This window comes from Cupressus sempervirens, chromosome 6 (assembly GCF_028749045.1).
Source record: "Cupressus sempervirens isolate cs-2001-9-10 chromosome 6, ASM2874904v1, whole genome shotgun sequence".
In the NCBI taxonomy this organism is placed as follows: Eukaryota; Viridiplantae; Streptophyta; class Pinopsida; order Cupressales; family Cupressaceae; genus Cupressus; species Cupressus sempervirens.
This window is the reverse complement of record NC_143123.1, coordinates 583,719,453-583,735,126: the sequence shown is the minus strand read 5'-3', so window position 1 is coordinate 583,735,126 and position 15,674 is coordinate 583,719,453. Positions and strand designations below refer to the sequence as shown.

Sequence of the window (15,674 nt, the reverse complement as noted above, 5' to 3'; positions counted from 1 at the left end):
ATGCAAAGTAATAACTGATATATGTTCTTTTTACTGAAAAGATGTTTGTGTATTACCTGATAATGAGTATGTTATCATTACAGCTGTATGTAGGAGGGAATAAAGTGAAGTGTTGAGTCTGTTTTATGGGTGTTTCTGTGATTATTGAGTTTTGAAGTTTGGGTTGGTGCCTCAGCTGATCAGAGTTGGTGCACATGTCACTTGTGCAGAACCAAACAAGACTTTGCCAGGTATAGAGGTAAATCCATTAAATTAGAGAAAAAGGTAATTTTGAGCAAAAGACTTCGCCTTTGTTAAGTTTGAGTTCATCACTATCTGAAAATACCAATCTTGTTGAATGTGTTTCGCACAAGGCTTTCAAGCTTACTTCTAGATAATAGTACAAAATTTACAATGAAAAAGTGTTAAAAGACTCACAGTCGGTGACTCCATTCCCTGACCAATCATAAATAGCACAGAAGCCATGCATCGCACTTGGTGCCAGAGAAATGCACTTCCCTTGATCCACATCACCATTAATTCTTTGCCAGCCCACCTGCATGAAGGATAATTTTCTATAATAAAACAACTAAATTAGAAGTTCCTATTTTGATGAAGTCCAGAAAGTTGGAAGAGATCTGCTTGAGTCACATTTTCAAAGGTGTTAGGAAAACATGTTACTGTAAATACAATGTAAAATGCTGGAGGGGGCCATAAATATTTCTGATTGAGCTTTTTGCACAATAAACATTTTATTTCAATCAAAAGACTATTTAAAACAATACGAGCTTGTGACGAAAAGATTGAAAGGAATAAATCTAAATGTCAATGCAAATAACCAAAGGCACTCATTTTGGTGTGAATATAGCATAGTAATGAGAATCGTGACGATTCACGCGATTCATGCGATTCGGCATTTCAATTCAAGCCAAATGATTTTTTGTGAATCAGTGAATCGAATCAGCAATAAAAGGTTTATGAAATAGGTTACTCACTAAATTTCAATGGTTTTTTAAATTTGCTGATTCATGGCTGATTCGATTCCGATTCATGGCCAATTCGTGATTCAATTCAGCCTTGCCGATTCCGATTCTCGTCACTTTGGAATATAGTACGTCTAAATAGACCATGAGGATGCTTACACCATCTCCAAGATAGTTATGAAAACAAATACATTGCTACCACATGTTCCAGAGATACCCTACTTTATTTTATTGAGCATATATTTGTGTGGATATAGCAGATCCAGTTAATAAATACCATATCCAGGGCATATTGTAGCCATAAGCCAGGCCAAAACAAAGGAGTGATCTACTATAACGAGCAAAAATTGGATGTCAATATGTTCAATCACTAGTACGTTTCCTTGCATGCGTTAAAAACTGGTTTATTTTCGGTTTGGCCAGAACAATATCTTCAAAGAAATCATGATGTAAGATCCTTCCCAATTTGTTAAATATCCCACCCTCTTCTAGGAATGTAATTTTGGAATATCTTTTATTTCCTGATTTTCTGACATTTCTGTGCTTTTGTGATTTTTTGATTTTTTGCTTTTGAAATATGAATGCTGAGATATAATTTTTTTAAATAATACAATTAACAAATTCCAAACTAACAATAAAATTTCAGACTCTCGACTCTACATTTTATTCAAATAGTTCAACAAACATATTGAATCAGCTACAGGCATGAATATTAATTCCGGAAGGAAAGCAAATCTGATTACAATACCCAAACCTAAACATTAGCTGGCTTCCACAACTCCCAACAACCCTGGTTAATGACTGGAATGAACATGAAAAGGGCGGTTGGCTGCTAAAATCTGGTACAGTGTGCATAAGAGCTTCCAAATCCGGAATTACCATTGTAAGACGCCCTCACAGCTCCACGGTCATGTATGACCTGCCCTTGAGAAGTACGGCTTCTATTGGTGGCCACAAATCAACAACTTAACCTGTTCAATCTGCCTTAAAACTTTTGGTGATCTCCGTGAAATATTTTTCAGATCTTTAGATATTCAACTCTCATGCAACTGTGAATTTGTGCCAAATGATCAACCCTTGGGAGATCTTTCCATTCTGCAAGCATCAACAACTCTGCAAGGATTTTGTCTTCACAATTTGATTGAAAAAATACTTTCAGCCATCACCAATATTTTCCAAAATAAATAATTTATTGCATACATCAAATGGGCACCCAATTCGCCATCTCATCTCCTTCCTCAAAACCCACTCATATAGTAGAGTTTGCAGTTTATATAAAAAATTATTTCAAATGTTTTCCTTCTTATTTAATGAAACTATTTTTCCAAATGGGCATCCTTTTTCTGCTAATTTATGAAACTTTAGAAAATAACTTTATTATTAGTTTATAAAGTAATTTTATAATTTATTTCAAAAGTCACTTTATTTTACTAAGCTACTTTGATTTACTTAAATAAAACACTAAAGTTAATTTATATTGACCTTAATATTTAAATGTTTATTCATAATCATTTCTTGGCCACTGAAGCTGACATGGACATTGAGCCTATGTCCCATTGGTGACGTCTAAAAATAAAAGTATCTCCTAAAAAATACGAACCTCCACTAGTCCCTACAAATGACCTAACACTACAAGTGACCTGCTGTAAGGTCCACCAGTCCAAAATGCTACTAATGACCCCCTACAAGATCCACCAATCCCTGGATGAGTCCCCTATCCAATGTATTAGCCTATGAGAATCAAAACTGATAGGCTAACCCTGCTAAAAATAGAACATGCCTAGGAAGGGGACATCAAAATCTGCCTGGCCTGAGATTAGTATTCTCAACTTAGGATGTTGTAATATCTGCTTGTTCTCCCATGTAGCAGCATACCCTACTGGCAAGACACATGAAATAAATTGTGCTACTTGTTCTCCATCGGTAGATCCAACTCATAAGCCACCTCTGCAATCCTCTTGGATATCTTGAATGGTCCATAGAATCGTGGCTTCAACTTCTCAAATCCCTTTTTCCTCAGTGTGGACTAGTGATAAGGCTAAAGCATCAGATATACCATCTCATCTAGCTCAAATGAATAATCAACCCTTCACTGATCCGCATATTGCTTCCGTGGACTTTTATGCCTTTTGAATATTCTCCATCAAAAACCTCATTACCTATTGACTCTCGTACAACAGGTCCTTGGCACTAAGCACTCTACTATCCCCAAGCAGAAGATCTAAGAAACTAGATGCCTCATACCCACAGAGGATCATAAATGGTGACATCTATATAGAGATGTAATAAATTGTATTATAGCAGTACTCAGTGTGAGGTCCCCTCCTAGTTAGACATTTATTCCGCAGGATTAGCTTATCATATGACACTTTTAGGCAGAGACCTAGTCAGAGAATGGGTTGTTATTCTACTCCAGAATCAGTAATTTTAGACTTGGCATTTGTAGGGATTTCAAAGATCAATTTCTTATACTAATTATAGTAAGGAGATGGCAGAGAGGGATCCTTACTATTTTTAGTAAGGCAATTAGACGTGCAGTGGATGCAATGGTTGACCCCTATGTTCAAATGGAATTGGGAAATAATGAATATTAGAGACATTCTCAATGTTTAATCTAAGTTGCCAAATTCTCTCTAGCAACCCTCAAATTCTGGTTCAATTCTGTTGCAGAGCTGTGAATTTGCTGAAAATTCTGCGAAAGGAACCCGGGCAGAATTTGCAGCGAATTTTGAAGAATTTGCTGTCTTGACCTGGGCTGAATTTGGTCTCTGAACATATTTTATAGACTTGTTAAAGTGTTTTTTGACCTCTCAACCCTATTGTGACCATTAAAAAGACCAAAAAAAGATATTTATATGTCAGTTATGCATTTGTGTATGAAAATGAAATTTTGCTTATAAAGGAAATCCAAATTGACAATAGGTGACATCTAAAGTGATGATTATAGAGGAATTGTCTTTAAAAAGACATGATATGTTTGATTCTAGGACTTCAAATTTGTATCACCTTTTGATATAGCCTGGTTAGAAATGCTCTTACCAATACAAAATACAAAATCAGATAACTGCACTTATCTTTTAACAATTACTTTCATTCTCAAACTGTCCCCATGATTTAGAAATATGTTCCATGCATGTGACCAAGCAAGTGTATCAAGTTGTATCAAACAGTTTGCATTCGACCTCTTATTTCTCCGTTTAATGTTTTAAACCCCTTATAACTCCGGAAATCAAACGTTTATTTGTTTGTTGTGTTTTATGCATGGAATTGGTATCATACAACATAAACAAGAAAGAAACTACAATAATATGCAAAGTGGAAATGAACTGCTGCCAATAAAATATTATTTTCAGAATTCATAAAACCAAATACATGGCAGATTTATCAACTCACTAATTACTTCAGCATTATTGACATAATACTCCAGCCCATGCTTTCGAACTTGCTGCTACAGTGCCGCGTGAATAGTGCCGTGTGAATAGTGTTGCTTGAATAGTGCCGCATGAACAGTGCTGCTACAGTACTTTGTCCTTCAATCAGTCCACTACCTTCGTAATATCATTCCCTAGAAACGGCATAAGCGTCGGACAAGTAGTGAAGAAGATATGAGCAAAATACCAAATCAACCTATAGCTAGAAATGCAACTAAATTGCCTGATAATGAAGCCGATAACAAAGAATTCCAAAGGCCAAACCCCAAAGGAATGATGTCTAGAATGTTACAAGAGAGGATAAACGTCCTCAAATGCCAAGAATGGAGCTGCAACTCACACACCAATTTCTTCTCATATTCAACCTGTCTAATGAAGCGACAAATGCTTGCTTTTACTCTATTTCCAAGGGTCCGCTCAACTCATATGGGCAATGTGGGATAAAAGATGTGTAATATATAAAACATATATTAAAATACCACTTATGTCTCCCTTGGGTACACATCCCCATAAATAAATATTAAAGTAACACCTTAATATTTTATAATTAAATTAGATGTTACTTTAATAAAACTTCAAGCATTAAAATGTATTAGCAATTGGACTCCGAATAATGCGAGTGATAGCTCATCGGAAAGCTCTCACCGAGGAGTATCAAATCCAATCACCAAAATTGACCTGCACTGTGTCCTGTCGACTTACTAAAAATAGTAAGTATGCCTGAAACTGAGTAAATCAACTTTGTTTTGGCCCAAACTGGAAATGACTAGGCCAAAACACTCAAGGATCCCATTAAACCCTTCGTTAGCCCTCAGGACCATGTAGAACAAGGCTAATGCATGCACACTTGGTCAACTGCTAAAATGGGGACATTACAGTCCGCCCCCCTTGAAATTGCTTGTCCTCAAGCAATCTCAGTCCAGCCTGCTGAATACCCTGCTCACTCTCCCATGTAGAATCTTCCTCCGACAGGTCTTTCCATCTAACCAAATACTCCCTCACTATCCTGTTTCTAAGCTTCCTCTCTCTGGTGTCCAAAATAGCCTCAAGTACTAACACAAGCTTCCCCTCCTCATCCAAAGGGGGTAAATCTGCAGAAGGCACTACACTCTGACCAATGGCTTTCTTAAGCCTAGACACATGAAACACATTGTGCACTCGATTGCCCTCTGGAAGCTCAAGCTCATAGGCGACTTTGCCCACTTTGCGAATCACCTTGTAGGGACCATAAAATCTAGGTTTCAACTTTTCAGCTCCGCTCTTCTTGAGCGATGACTATCTATATGGTTGTAGCCTCAAGTAAACCATATCCCCTACCTCGAAGCTACGCTCTATTCGGTGCTGATCAGCATACAATTTCTATTGATTCTGGGCCTATTGTATATTCTCTTTGAGCACTTTCAGGATGTCCTGACTATCCTGCAATAAGTTTTTGGCTTTGGGCACTCTATTGTCCCCCAAAACTAAATCCATGAAGGTACGTGCTTCATAACCATAGAGTGCCATGAAAGGAGTCATCTTGATGGACATATGATAAGTGGTGTTATAACAATACTCTCCCATATGCAACCATCTGATCCAAGCCTTTTGTTGTGCAGTTACATAGTTCCTCAAATATCCTTCCACCCATTTATTCACAATCTCTGTTTGCGGATGATAACTACTGCTAGGTGTAAGATCTATACCACACAACCTAAACAACTCTTGCCAAAAAACACTCATAAACTTATTATCCCGGTCGCTGACAATGAATCTGGGCAGCCCATGTAACCTGAATATCTCTCTAAAGAAAAGATCTGCCACCTGTGTTGTTGTGTAAGTGGACGGAATAGCAAAGAAGTGAGCAAACTTCATCAAGCGGTCCACCACCACATAAATGCAATCCCTTCCCTGCACTCGTGGTAAACCAGTGATGAAGTCCATCGAAATACTTTCCCATTTCCTATCAGGTATGGCCAAGGGCTATAATAAACCTACAGGAAATGTGTGCTCTCCCTTATTCTGTTGACAAACCACACACTCCCTGACATACCTCTAAACATCATCCTTGAGCCCTTTCCACGAAAACCGCTCTCGAATCTACCTGTAGGTCTTGAAGACCCTCGGATGTCCAGCTATGGGTGCATCATGAAATGCCTTCAGTATCGCCTCTCTCAAATGTGATGACGGAATCAAATAAACCCTGTCCTAAACTCTGATCAATCCATCTATCACCTCATAGCGATCATCCTATATGGTACCTAAAATCAATCCAGAAGCCCAAGCATCTCCAACATACTCTGCTATAATCCGATCTCTCCAATCTCCTGAAATCTCTGCCAGAGCACATAAGTGAGGTCTCCGAGATAAGGCATCAGCCACCACATTTTTCTTACCTTTGACAAACTCTATATCAAAGTCATAAGCCTGCAATTTAGTCACCCATTTTTGTTGCCGGTCATTAAGATCACGCTAGCTCATGAAGTATTTAATACTATTGTGATTAGTCTTGATCACAAAACGTCCACCTACCAAATACGATCGAAATTTGGCCAATGCATGTATTATGGCCAACATCTCCCGGTCATACACAGAATAACTCTTCTCAACTCCCCGGAGCTTCCTACTCTCGAATGCAATGGGATGCTTCTCCTGCATCAATACTGCTCCAATCCCATCACCTAATGCATCACAATGAAGCTCAAAAGGCTTCGTTAAATCCGGTAGAGCTAGAACTGGACATGAAGCCATTACCTACTTGAAATGCTCAAAACACCTCTATGCTGCCCCTTTCCACACAAAGGCTCCTTTCTTGGTAAGACCTATCAAGGTTGTAGCAATCTGTGAGAATCCCTTAACAAACCTCCTATAAAAACCACATAAACCAAAGAATCCCTTAAGCTATGTAAGGTTTATGGGAGTAGGCCACTCTACAATAGCTCTAATCTTTTCGGGATCAACCCGAACATCATCTGCACTAATGATATGCCCAAGGTAAAGGAGCTCAATCATGCCAAACTCAAATTTAGATTCCTTGGCATACAATGACTCTCTCTCCAGAATAGATAACACCTCCTCCAGATGATGTAAGTGCTACTCCCAGGTCTTACTGAAGACCAAGATGTCATCAAAGAAGATCAAGACAAATCTCCTCAGCTGCTTCCTGAATACTTGGTTCATACAACTCTGAAATGTAGCGAGTGCATTGGTTAGACCAAATGGCATAACCATGAACTCAAAGTGGCCATAGTGACATCGAAAGGCTGTTTTCTCAATGTCCTTTGCTCTCATCCTCATCTGATGGTATCCGGATCGCAAATCAATTTTGGTGAAGAAGCATGCCCCATGCAACTCATCAATCAGCTCATCAATCCTAGGAATGGGATACCTGTTTTTAATTGTTTTCTTATTCAGTGCCCTGTAATCGATGCACATGCGCATCGTCCCATCCTTCTTCTTTACCAATACTACTGCTGAAGCAAAGGGGCTCTTACTGGGCCTGATATGCCCCATCTCCAACAAATCCTTAATCGCCTTCTCTATCTCATCCCTCTGTTTCTTAGGATGACGATAGGGAGTAATCATAACTGGTTTGGCCCCCTCCTCGAGCTCAATAACATGTTCCATCCCTCTGTCAAGAGGAACCCCATGAGGAATATCGCTAAATACTTTAGCCTGTCTATCAAGTATCTTCTGGATATCTGGTGGATGACTCCTTTCTTGTGGCTCTGGTGAATTTGGCATAATGTAGCACTCTACCACCCACTCTATGTCATCATGATGAAAAAGTCTCTGCATTCTCCTCAAGGACACTACTCTGCAACCTCCATCTGAAACTCCTCTAAGTACCACAGGCCTGCCCTCATGCTGGAATCTCATCTCCAATTTCGCTAGGTTGAGTGTGAACTCAACTAGTGAAGCCATCCATGTCATGCCGAGGATGACATCATAATCTCCCATGTCCACAACATAGAACTCATCCTCCAACTCGTAGCCATCTCCAAACCTGATGCGAAGATTAGATATCTTCCGAGTGCATAATAATTTATCACCGTTAGCCACCATGACTCTAAACCCATCATGCTCCTCTGTTTGTAACCCTCTCCTGGCTACCAACTGTGCATCTATGAAGTTATGTGTAGCCCCAATGTCAATAAGAGATATCACTTTCTGCCCCTGGATAGTACCCCTGACCTTAAATGTGATTGCCTTTTGGGCCCCTGTCAAGCGTGACAACGATCTATCATCCTTAGGAATGCTGCTCTCCTCTATAGTGTTACCCTCATCTGAATCGGAGTGCTAATCCTCCCCCTCTGACTCTGACTCTTCTGCTGAAAAATACTCCATTTGATTTGCCTTAGCCTTGAGAGAACATTTATGAGATAAGTTCCAAGGCTCTCTACAATGGAACCATAGCTTCTTCTTTCAAAGTTCATTCAAGGTTTCATTGTCTAGTCCTTTTGATCCTTCTTTGGGTTTGCTATACTCTTTCTAAAACGGTTTTTTGTCTTTGTCCTTGCGGTAGGAAGAATCTGTTGAATGGTTTTTTCCTTTGTATACCGAAGGGGCTAAATCTCGTGCCTTTTTAGTTGCTTCAGCTAAGGTGAGTGGATCATGTCCCTTCACCCAACCTCGTAATGGATCAGCAAGACCATCACAAAATAACACCATGAATCTCCTAGGAGAGATATCAGTAACAAGTACAGACAAGCGCTAAAACTCAGCAATGTAAGCATCCACAGAACCTGACTGTTTTAACTGTGCTAGCTCTTTGAAATGTAACTCGGGATCCCTAGTGTCAAATCTCTCAATCAATGTTTTGATGAATTCCTCATAGGATGTAATCTGATTATGCCCCAAAGTCACCATGCCATGATGCCACCATTCATGTGCAACGCCATCCAAGTGCATAGCTGCATACTTGATAGCCTCCTCCTTAGGCATAGGATTTAGCTGCAAGTATGTATCTACCTTTTGCACCCAAGCTCGTGCAGTCATCTTCCTTGAAGCATCATAATAAGGTAAAGAAAGTTTTCCAACTTTCTTTCTCAGCTCAAAGTTTCGATTCCTCCCTCCAGTTCTAGGCATGTGTCTCATCCTCAAGTCCATATAATCTCTGAGGGAAATATCCGCCTGAAACTCCGGTCCACTAGACTCCCAGTCCCTCCTGAACTGATCCTGTAACTTGGTAATCTGCGGTTCGTTTACTAGTTGAACCGGATCTCTGGGTGGGAAAGTGGGTAGAAGAGGTCTCGAGCTCACAGTCTGCGTTGAGCGTGCAAAGTGTCTAAAGTTATCAGCCTCATTCCCATTGTTGCTGTGTCCATTATTATCATTAATGTTATTCTCAGGACCATTGTTGTTGCCTTGGCCTCCATGGTTATTGTTTCCCCCATTGTTATTGTTTCCCTCATTGTTATTGTTTCTGTTGTTGGCATCACCTAGATTAATATTGACACCCATCTATCTAGCCATGAGCTGCAAGATCATGTCCATTCGCCTATTCTGCTCCTGCTGCATACGCTGCCCCTGCTCTAATGTATCCAGTAACTGTCTGAACATTAACTCCCCCTGATCTAAACTGGCATTCCCACCTCCGCCTAATCCTATATTCCTGTCATCTCGATCACCCATATTGTTGTCCTGATCAAAGAATATCTCCTCTGTGTCTGTATGGCTGGATTCAATGTCCACCTGCACGGATGTACTAGACTGTTTGCTTTGCAAGTCTAAAATCCTATTTTGTCTTGCTCTGGTATCACGGAAATTATAAGGCCCCTGTCGCATGCTAAAACATAAATGCTTAGCCTGTGTTTTTATTTATTTATTTCTGATTTTAGTGTTTTGACATTTCGTCAAACACTTTTCCCTCTATTCGGTTGTTCGAACTTCCCTATAAAACCTCAACAAGATGGCAGGACTTATAGCTCTAATACCACTATAATGGGCACCCCTGAATGTCCCAAAAAACTAAACCAAATTGCTGAAAAGAATTATGTCAAACAGTTTGCATTCGACCTCTTATTTCTCCGTTTAATGTTTTAAACCCCTTATAACTCCGAAAATCAAACGTTTATTTGTTTGTTGTGTTTTATGCATGGAATTGGCATCATACAACATAAACAAGAAAGAAACTACAATAATATGCAAAGTGGAAATGAACTGCTGCCAATAAAATGTTATTTTCAGAATTCATAAAACCAAATACATGGCAGATTTATCAACTCACTAATTACTTCAGCATTATTGACATAATACTCCAGCCCATGCTTTCGAACTTGCTGCTACAGTGCCGCGTGAATAGTATCGCGTGAATAGTGCCGCGTGAATAGTGTTGCGTGAATAGTGCCGCATGAACAGTGCTGCTACAGTACTTTGTCCTTCAATCAGTCCACTACCTTCGTAATATCATTCCCTCAAAACGGCATAAGCGTCGAACAAGTAGTGAAGAAGATATGAGCAAAATACCAAATCTGCCTATAGCTAGAAATGCAACTAAACCGCCTAATAATGAAGCCGATAACAAAGAATTCCAAAGGCCAAACCCCAAGGGAATGACGTCTAGAATGTTGCAAGAGAGGATAAACGTCCTCAAATGCAAAGAACGGAGCTGCAACTCACACACCAATTTCTTCTCATATTCAACCTGCCTAATGAAGCCACAAATGCTTCCTTTTATTCTATTTCCAAGGGTCCGCTCAACTCATATGGGCAATGTGGGATAAAAGATGTGTAATATATAAAACATATATTAAAATACCCCTTATGTCTCCCTTGTGTATACATCCCCATAAAATAAATATTAAAGTAACACTTTAATATTTTACAATTAAATTAGACGTTACTTTAATAAAACTTCAGGCATTAAAATGTATTAGCAATCGGACTCCGAATAATGCGAGTGATAGCTCATCGAAAAGCTCTCACCGAGGAGTATCAAATCCAATCACCAAAATTGACCTGCACTGTGTATGCCTGAAACTGAGTAAATCAACTTCGTTTTGGCCCAAACTGGAAATGACTAGGCCAAAACACTTTAGGATCCAATTAAACCCTTCGTTTGCCCTCGGGACCATGTAGAACAAGGCTAACGCGCACACACTTGGTCAATTGCTAAAATGGGGACATTACATCGCAGACGGGGTATAAATACTTCCCCCAGAACCTTCCCAAAGGGGTCCGTCGACTACATAACAATCCTAATCTACCCGTCGGCTACAAAATACAAAATATCCAACGGCATAACCAAGTTGGCTACAGAATGAAAAATCTACCGTATTCCTCTAAGCATAGGGAGCGACAGAGATCCACGGTTTACTTTAACATTTTGGCAAGAGTTATTTAAGATTGTGGGTACTCGACTGTTGATGAGCTCGGGATTCCATCCCCAAACTGAAGGACAAACGGAGAGGATAAATGGGATTCTCAAGGATTATTTGAGACATTATGTGGCATCCGATCAGAGGAATTGGCCCAGGCTACTGGATGCAACTTAGTTTTCTTATAATCTTCAGAGGAGTGAGTCTTCTCAATACAGCCCGTTTGAGCTTGCCATAGGACAGCAGCCGATCACACCTCACACGGTCTTGCCTAGATATCAAGGTCCCGATAAGGAAGCAACTGAACTCCTTTCAAGTTGGAATGAAAGGGTCGACTTGGCACGATATCATTTAACCCAAGCTTCCGAAAGGATGAAGAAATTTGCTGACAAGCATAGGCAGAAAGTTGAATTCAAATGGGGAGACAAAGTTATGTTGCATATAGATCAGAATCAATTCAAAGCTCCGAAAGGACTGAGCGCGTCTATGGTAAGGCGTTGGGATGGCCCATTTGAGGTGGTTCAAAAGCTCAGCTTTGTAGCCTACAAGATCAACTTGCCTCTGCATATGAAGGTGCATCCGGTCTTTCATGTTTCTAAGCTAAAGCCTCACTGCCCCGATGAGGAAGACTTAGTGAGAAATATCCCAAGCAGAGGACCTGCTAATGTACTGGATAATCCAAATCGGCAGGTGACTCAAGTACTGGCTATGAAAGTCCGAGGTGGAGGAAAGCGTGGTATCACAGAATTTTTAGTTGTGTTCGATGGACAGGGTCGAGAGACTGCAAAATGCGAACACGGTGAGACTCTTTGGCGTGATGAAGAAATCATTATGGAGTTCCTTCAAAGGAGGAACTCCAACTAGCAACACTAATATTCAACCTCCTAAAACTCCCAGTGTGAGCAGCCTGCATAGGCGTCAGGATGCCACCACTAGGTAACTGGGGGAGGATGTAACGTACCTGCACTACTGGCCGACTCGGCCCTCTTGTTTTGCCTTTGGTAATGGCTGATTGGGCCGACTCATGAATGGACTCATGTTATGTAATGGCTGGCTGGGCCGACTCATGTAATGAACTCTTGTATTTGTGATGTAACGGCTGACTTGGCCGACTTAGGATTTATGCTTGGGTGGGTAACATCTCATTGGGCAATGTTGTAATGGCTAAGACCATGCAGGCTAAGCCGAAATGCTTGGTATCCTTAGTTGAGCCCTATATTTTGTAAGGGGTTAAAATGGGGTTGACCCCCCTATTAGTTGTTAACGCTACCTTGGTGGATGCGATGAATAGGTCAGGACCTATCCTTCATAACAGCTACTTTTGGGATCGCTACTCGAGGCACTCCACTATAAAAGGAGACCCATGGCATTTCATTTGGCATCAAGCAAAGTTCGACGATCAAGCTCAAAGGTAAGGTAGTGCATTTGGAAGCCTTATTTCTTGGAGCAGACTTTGGAGACCTTGGACAAGGAGCAAATCCGAGCAAGGAAGTGTGAGTTGGAAACTTGGCACTTATTGTGTTGGAACTTCTTGTATCCAAGGCAACTGGTTATTGAGCATGGAGCTCATATTTTAATAACAGACTTGTCAAGAACTTTTGGCAACACCATATACTTGGGGGCGATCCGTGTTTGTGAACAAGGCATCCTCTCCGATATCATTGTAATTGATTTACAATCTATATATTGGATTTTGGGGAGCTCACTCCACCATCAAACTTGGTCCATGTTATTCCAACATTGTGTTCATCATGGCTGTTTAATCCGTCTTGCAACATAAACATTTGGGAATTCTTAGATTTGTTACACTTCCGCATGCATGGTTTTGGTAGGTGTAGTCTGGTATCCTTAGTTGAGCTCAACAGCTCAACCATTTCCGTAAGGAATAGCCAGTCCCGCATGGGCTCATCCACAAGCAGAACATAGAAGGAGGTTTTAGAAGACTGTCGATAGGCACCAAAGCGCTCAGGAATTGTTGGAGACTTGACAGTGGGTGGAATTGGTGGAAGAAGCAAGGGAGGAATTTTTGAGCTTGTATTCGCCAAGGGAAGAGAATCCAGACGGAAGGGAATCGACTCACATGGCTCGGAGTGCCAAGGGAGCACGAGCGTGGACTGGACTCTCCGTCTGCAATATACTTCCGGAACAGGAAGACCCTTCTTCACTAGAGGACACAACTGTTGGAGAGACCGTCAATGTGGAAGTGCAGATCGTCGGTGTCGGAGTGCAGGTCGCTAGTGTGGGAGTGCAAAGCCATTGTGTGCGAGTACAAAGTGCCAGCGTGGGAGTAAACAGAGCCAGTGTTGCAGGACCGAACAACACCCGTGCAAAAAATCCAGTAGTGATGGTGGGACCAAAGGAAAAGTTGCCAAAATTTGATGGCGATGATACGGCCGATCCAATCTGATATTGTAAAACATACGAAACGATTTGGAGGGCAAATGGCATAACAGATACAAACGAATGGGCCTAGCAGTTTTCGGCCACCCTACAGGGTGTTGCAATTGATTGGTTCACCGATTCAAATCCCCAGAAATTAACCACTTCGAACAACCTCAAGGAGTTTACCACCAAATTACAACTACTCTGTGATGACAATGAAATCGTAGCCAAAACATACAACACAAAATAAGGGAAAAATGAAACAGTCCCAGTCTACGCCAAAAATTTGAAGGACTTGATCAACAAAATTGAGAATAAGCCAACCGATGGATTACAGAAAAGATGGTTCATTGAAGGCCTACACCTGAAATTGCGAAAGAAAATGAAGATCGTGCCGCCATCGTCATACAGTGAAGCGTACAACCGAGCACTAAACCTGGAAAGTGAGCAAAAGATGAAAAAGAAGAAGAAGAGTAGCTCCTCTAAGTCAGACAATGATGCATCCTCGGAAGAAGAAAGCAACGATGAGGAAAACAGCAACAAAAAGATCTGAGCTCTCCAGAAGGACATGATCTGTATGATGAAGGAAATTAACAAAGGGAAGCGAGCTCTAGTGCACAGAATGTAAGGCAGAAGGTCACACAAAGGGCTCCTGTCCAAAGAACCAGTTCTGCGACATTTGCCAGATCATGGAACATTCCACAAAACAATGCCCCTTCAACATGAAAACCAAAGGACCTCAGCAAGTGTTCCTGGCACAGGAGGCTTCCGCATCCAGAGGGAGCGGGAACACAAGCACAGAAGGTGCCACGTCTAGAGGGTACAAAAATAATAGACGCGGGCAAAACAACAACAATGCAAACAATAACAATAACAATGGCAGCCGAAGTCGAATTCAGTACAATGCTAATGGACCGCCGATCGTGCAATGCCGAGCCTGTAATTTGTGGGGCCACTTTGCCCAGGATTGTACAATGGCAAACACACCAAAATTATTATGCAGATGGTGTGGACCTGGTGATCATGAAGATGCCAAGTGCCCAAAGTCTAGAGTAAATCTGATCACCGTTGGGACGAACGAAGAGGTGTTGGCAATCACACGAAAACAAGCAAAACTATACCCCAACCCCACGGAAGAAAAGAAAAGGCTGGAAGAAATACAGAGGGAAATCGAGAAAGCAACACACGTGGAGCCATCTCAATTGAAGGACACCACAGGCACCTCACCAAGGAACTGCACCGAACAGAACATTGTACAGCAAATACTACAAACGGAGGTACATGTCAAAATCAACGATCTGTTGAGCACAATGCCTCAACTCCAGTTCACACTCACAAATATCGCACCAACTACCAAGTTACCAGGAGAACTAGGAAGAGGGAAGGAAATTGCCACCAGTGGAGAAGACCCAATGTTGCTCGCCCTCACATCCGGACGGCATCCAGCGGTCGTCAAGATGGGGATTCTCAGAAGTGTGCTGACAGACACAATTGTCAACGAAGGGTCCGGCGTGAACGTCTTACCTGAGGATACCTGGAAGAGGCTAGGACAACCGACGCTATGGCCACCTACATTCTAGTTGTTAACAGCAGACCAACAT

General features: G+C 41.1%; 1 protein-coding gene across 7 annotated transcripts in view; it reads right to left on the bottom strand.

The window, feature by feature from the left end:
• Window positions 1-15,674, bottom strand: part of LOC149553589 (Pseudouridine synthase family protein) — a 321,934-nt gene that overhangs the window by 85,890 nt on the left and 220,370 nt on the right. For all 7 annotated transcript variants that reach the window (XR_016353129.1, XM_089789008.1, XM_089789006.1 and 4 more), the window contains one exon: window positions 418-535. Coding sequence is in view for 6 of the 7 variants with exons in the window: in XM_089789008.1 (XP_089645134.1) it covers window positions 418-535 (118 nt within the window). In the remaining variant the exon portion in view is untranslated. The remainder of the gene's footprint in view (window positions 1-417; window positions 536-15,674) is intronic.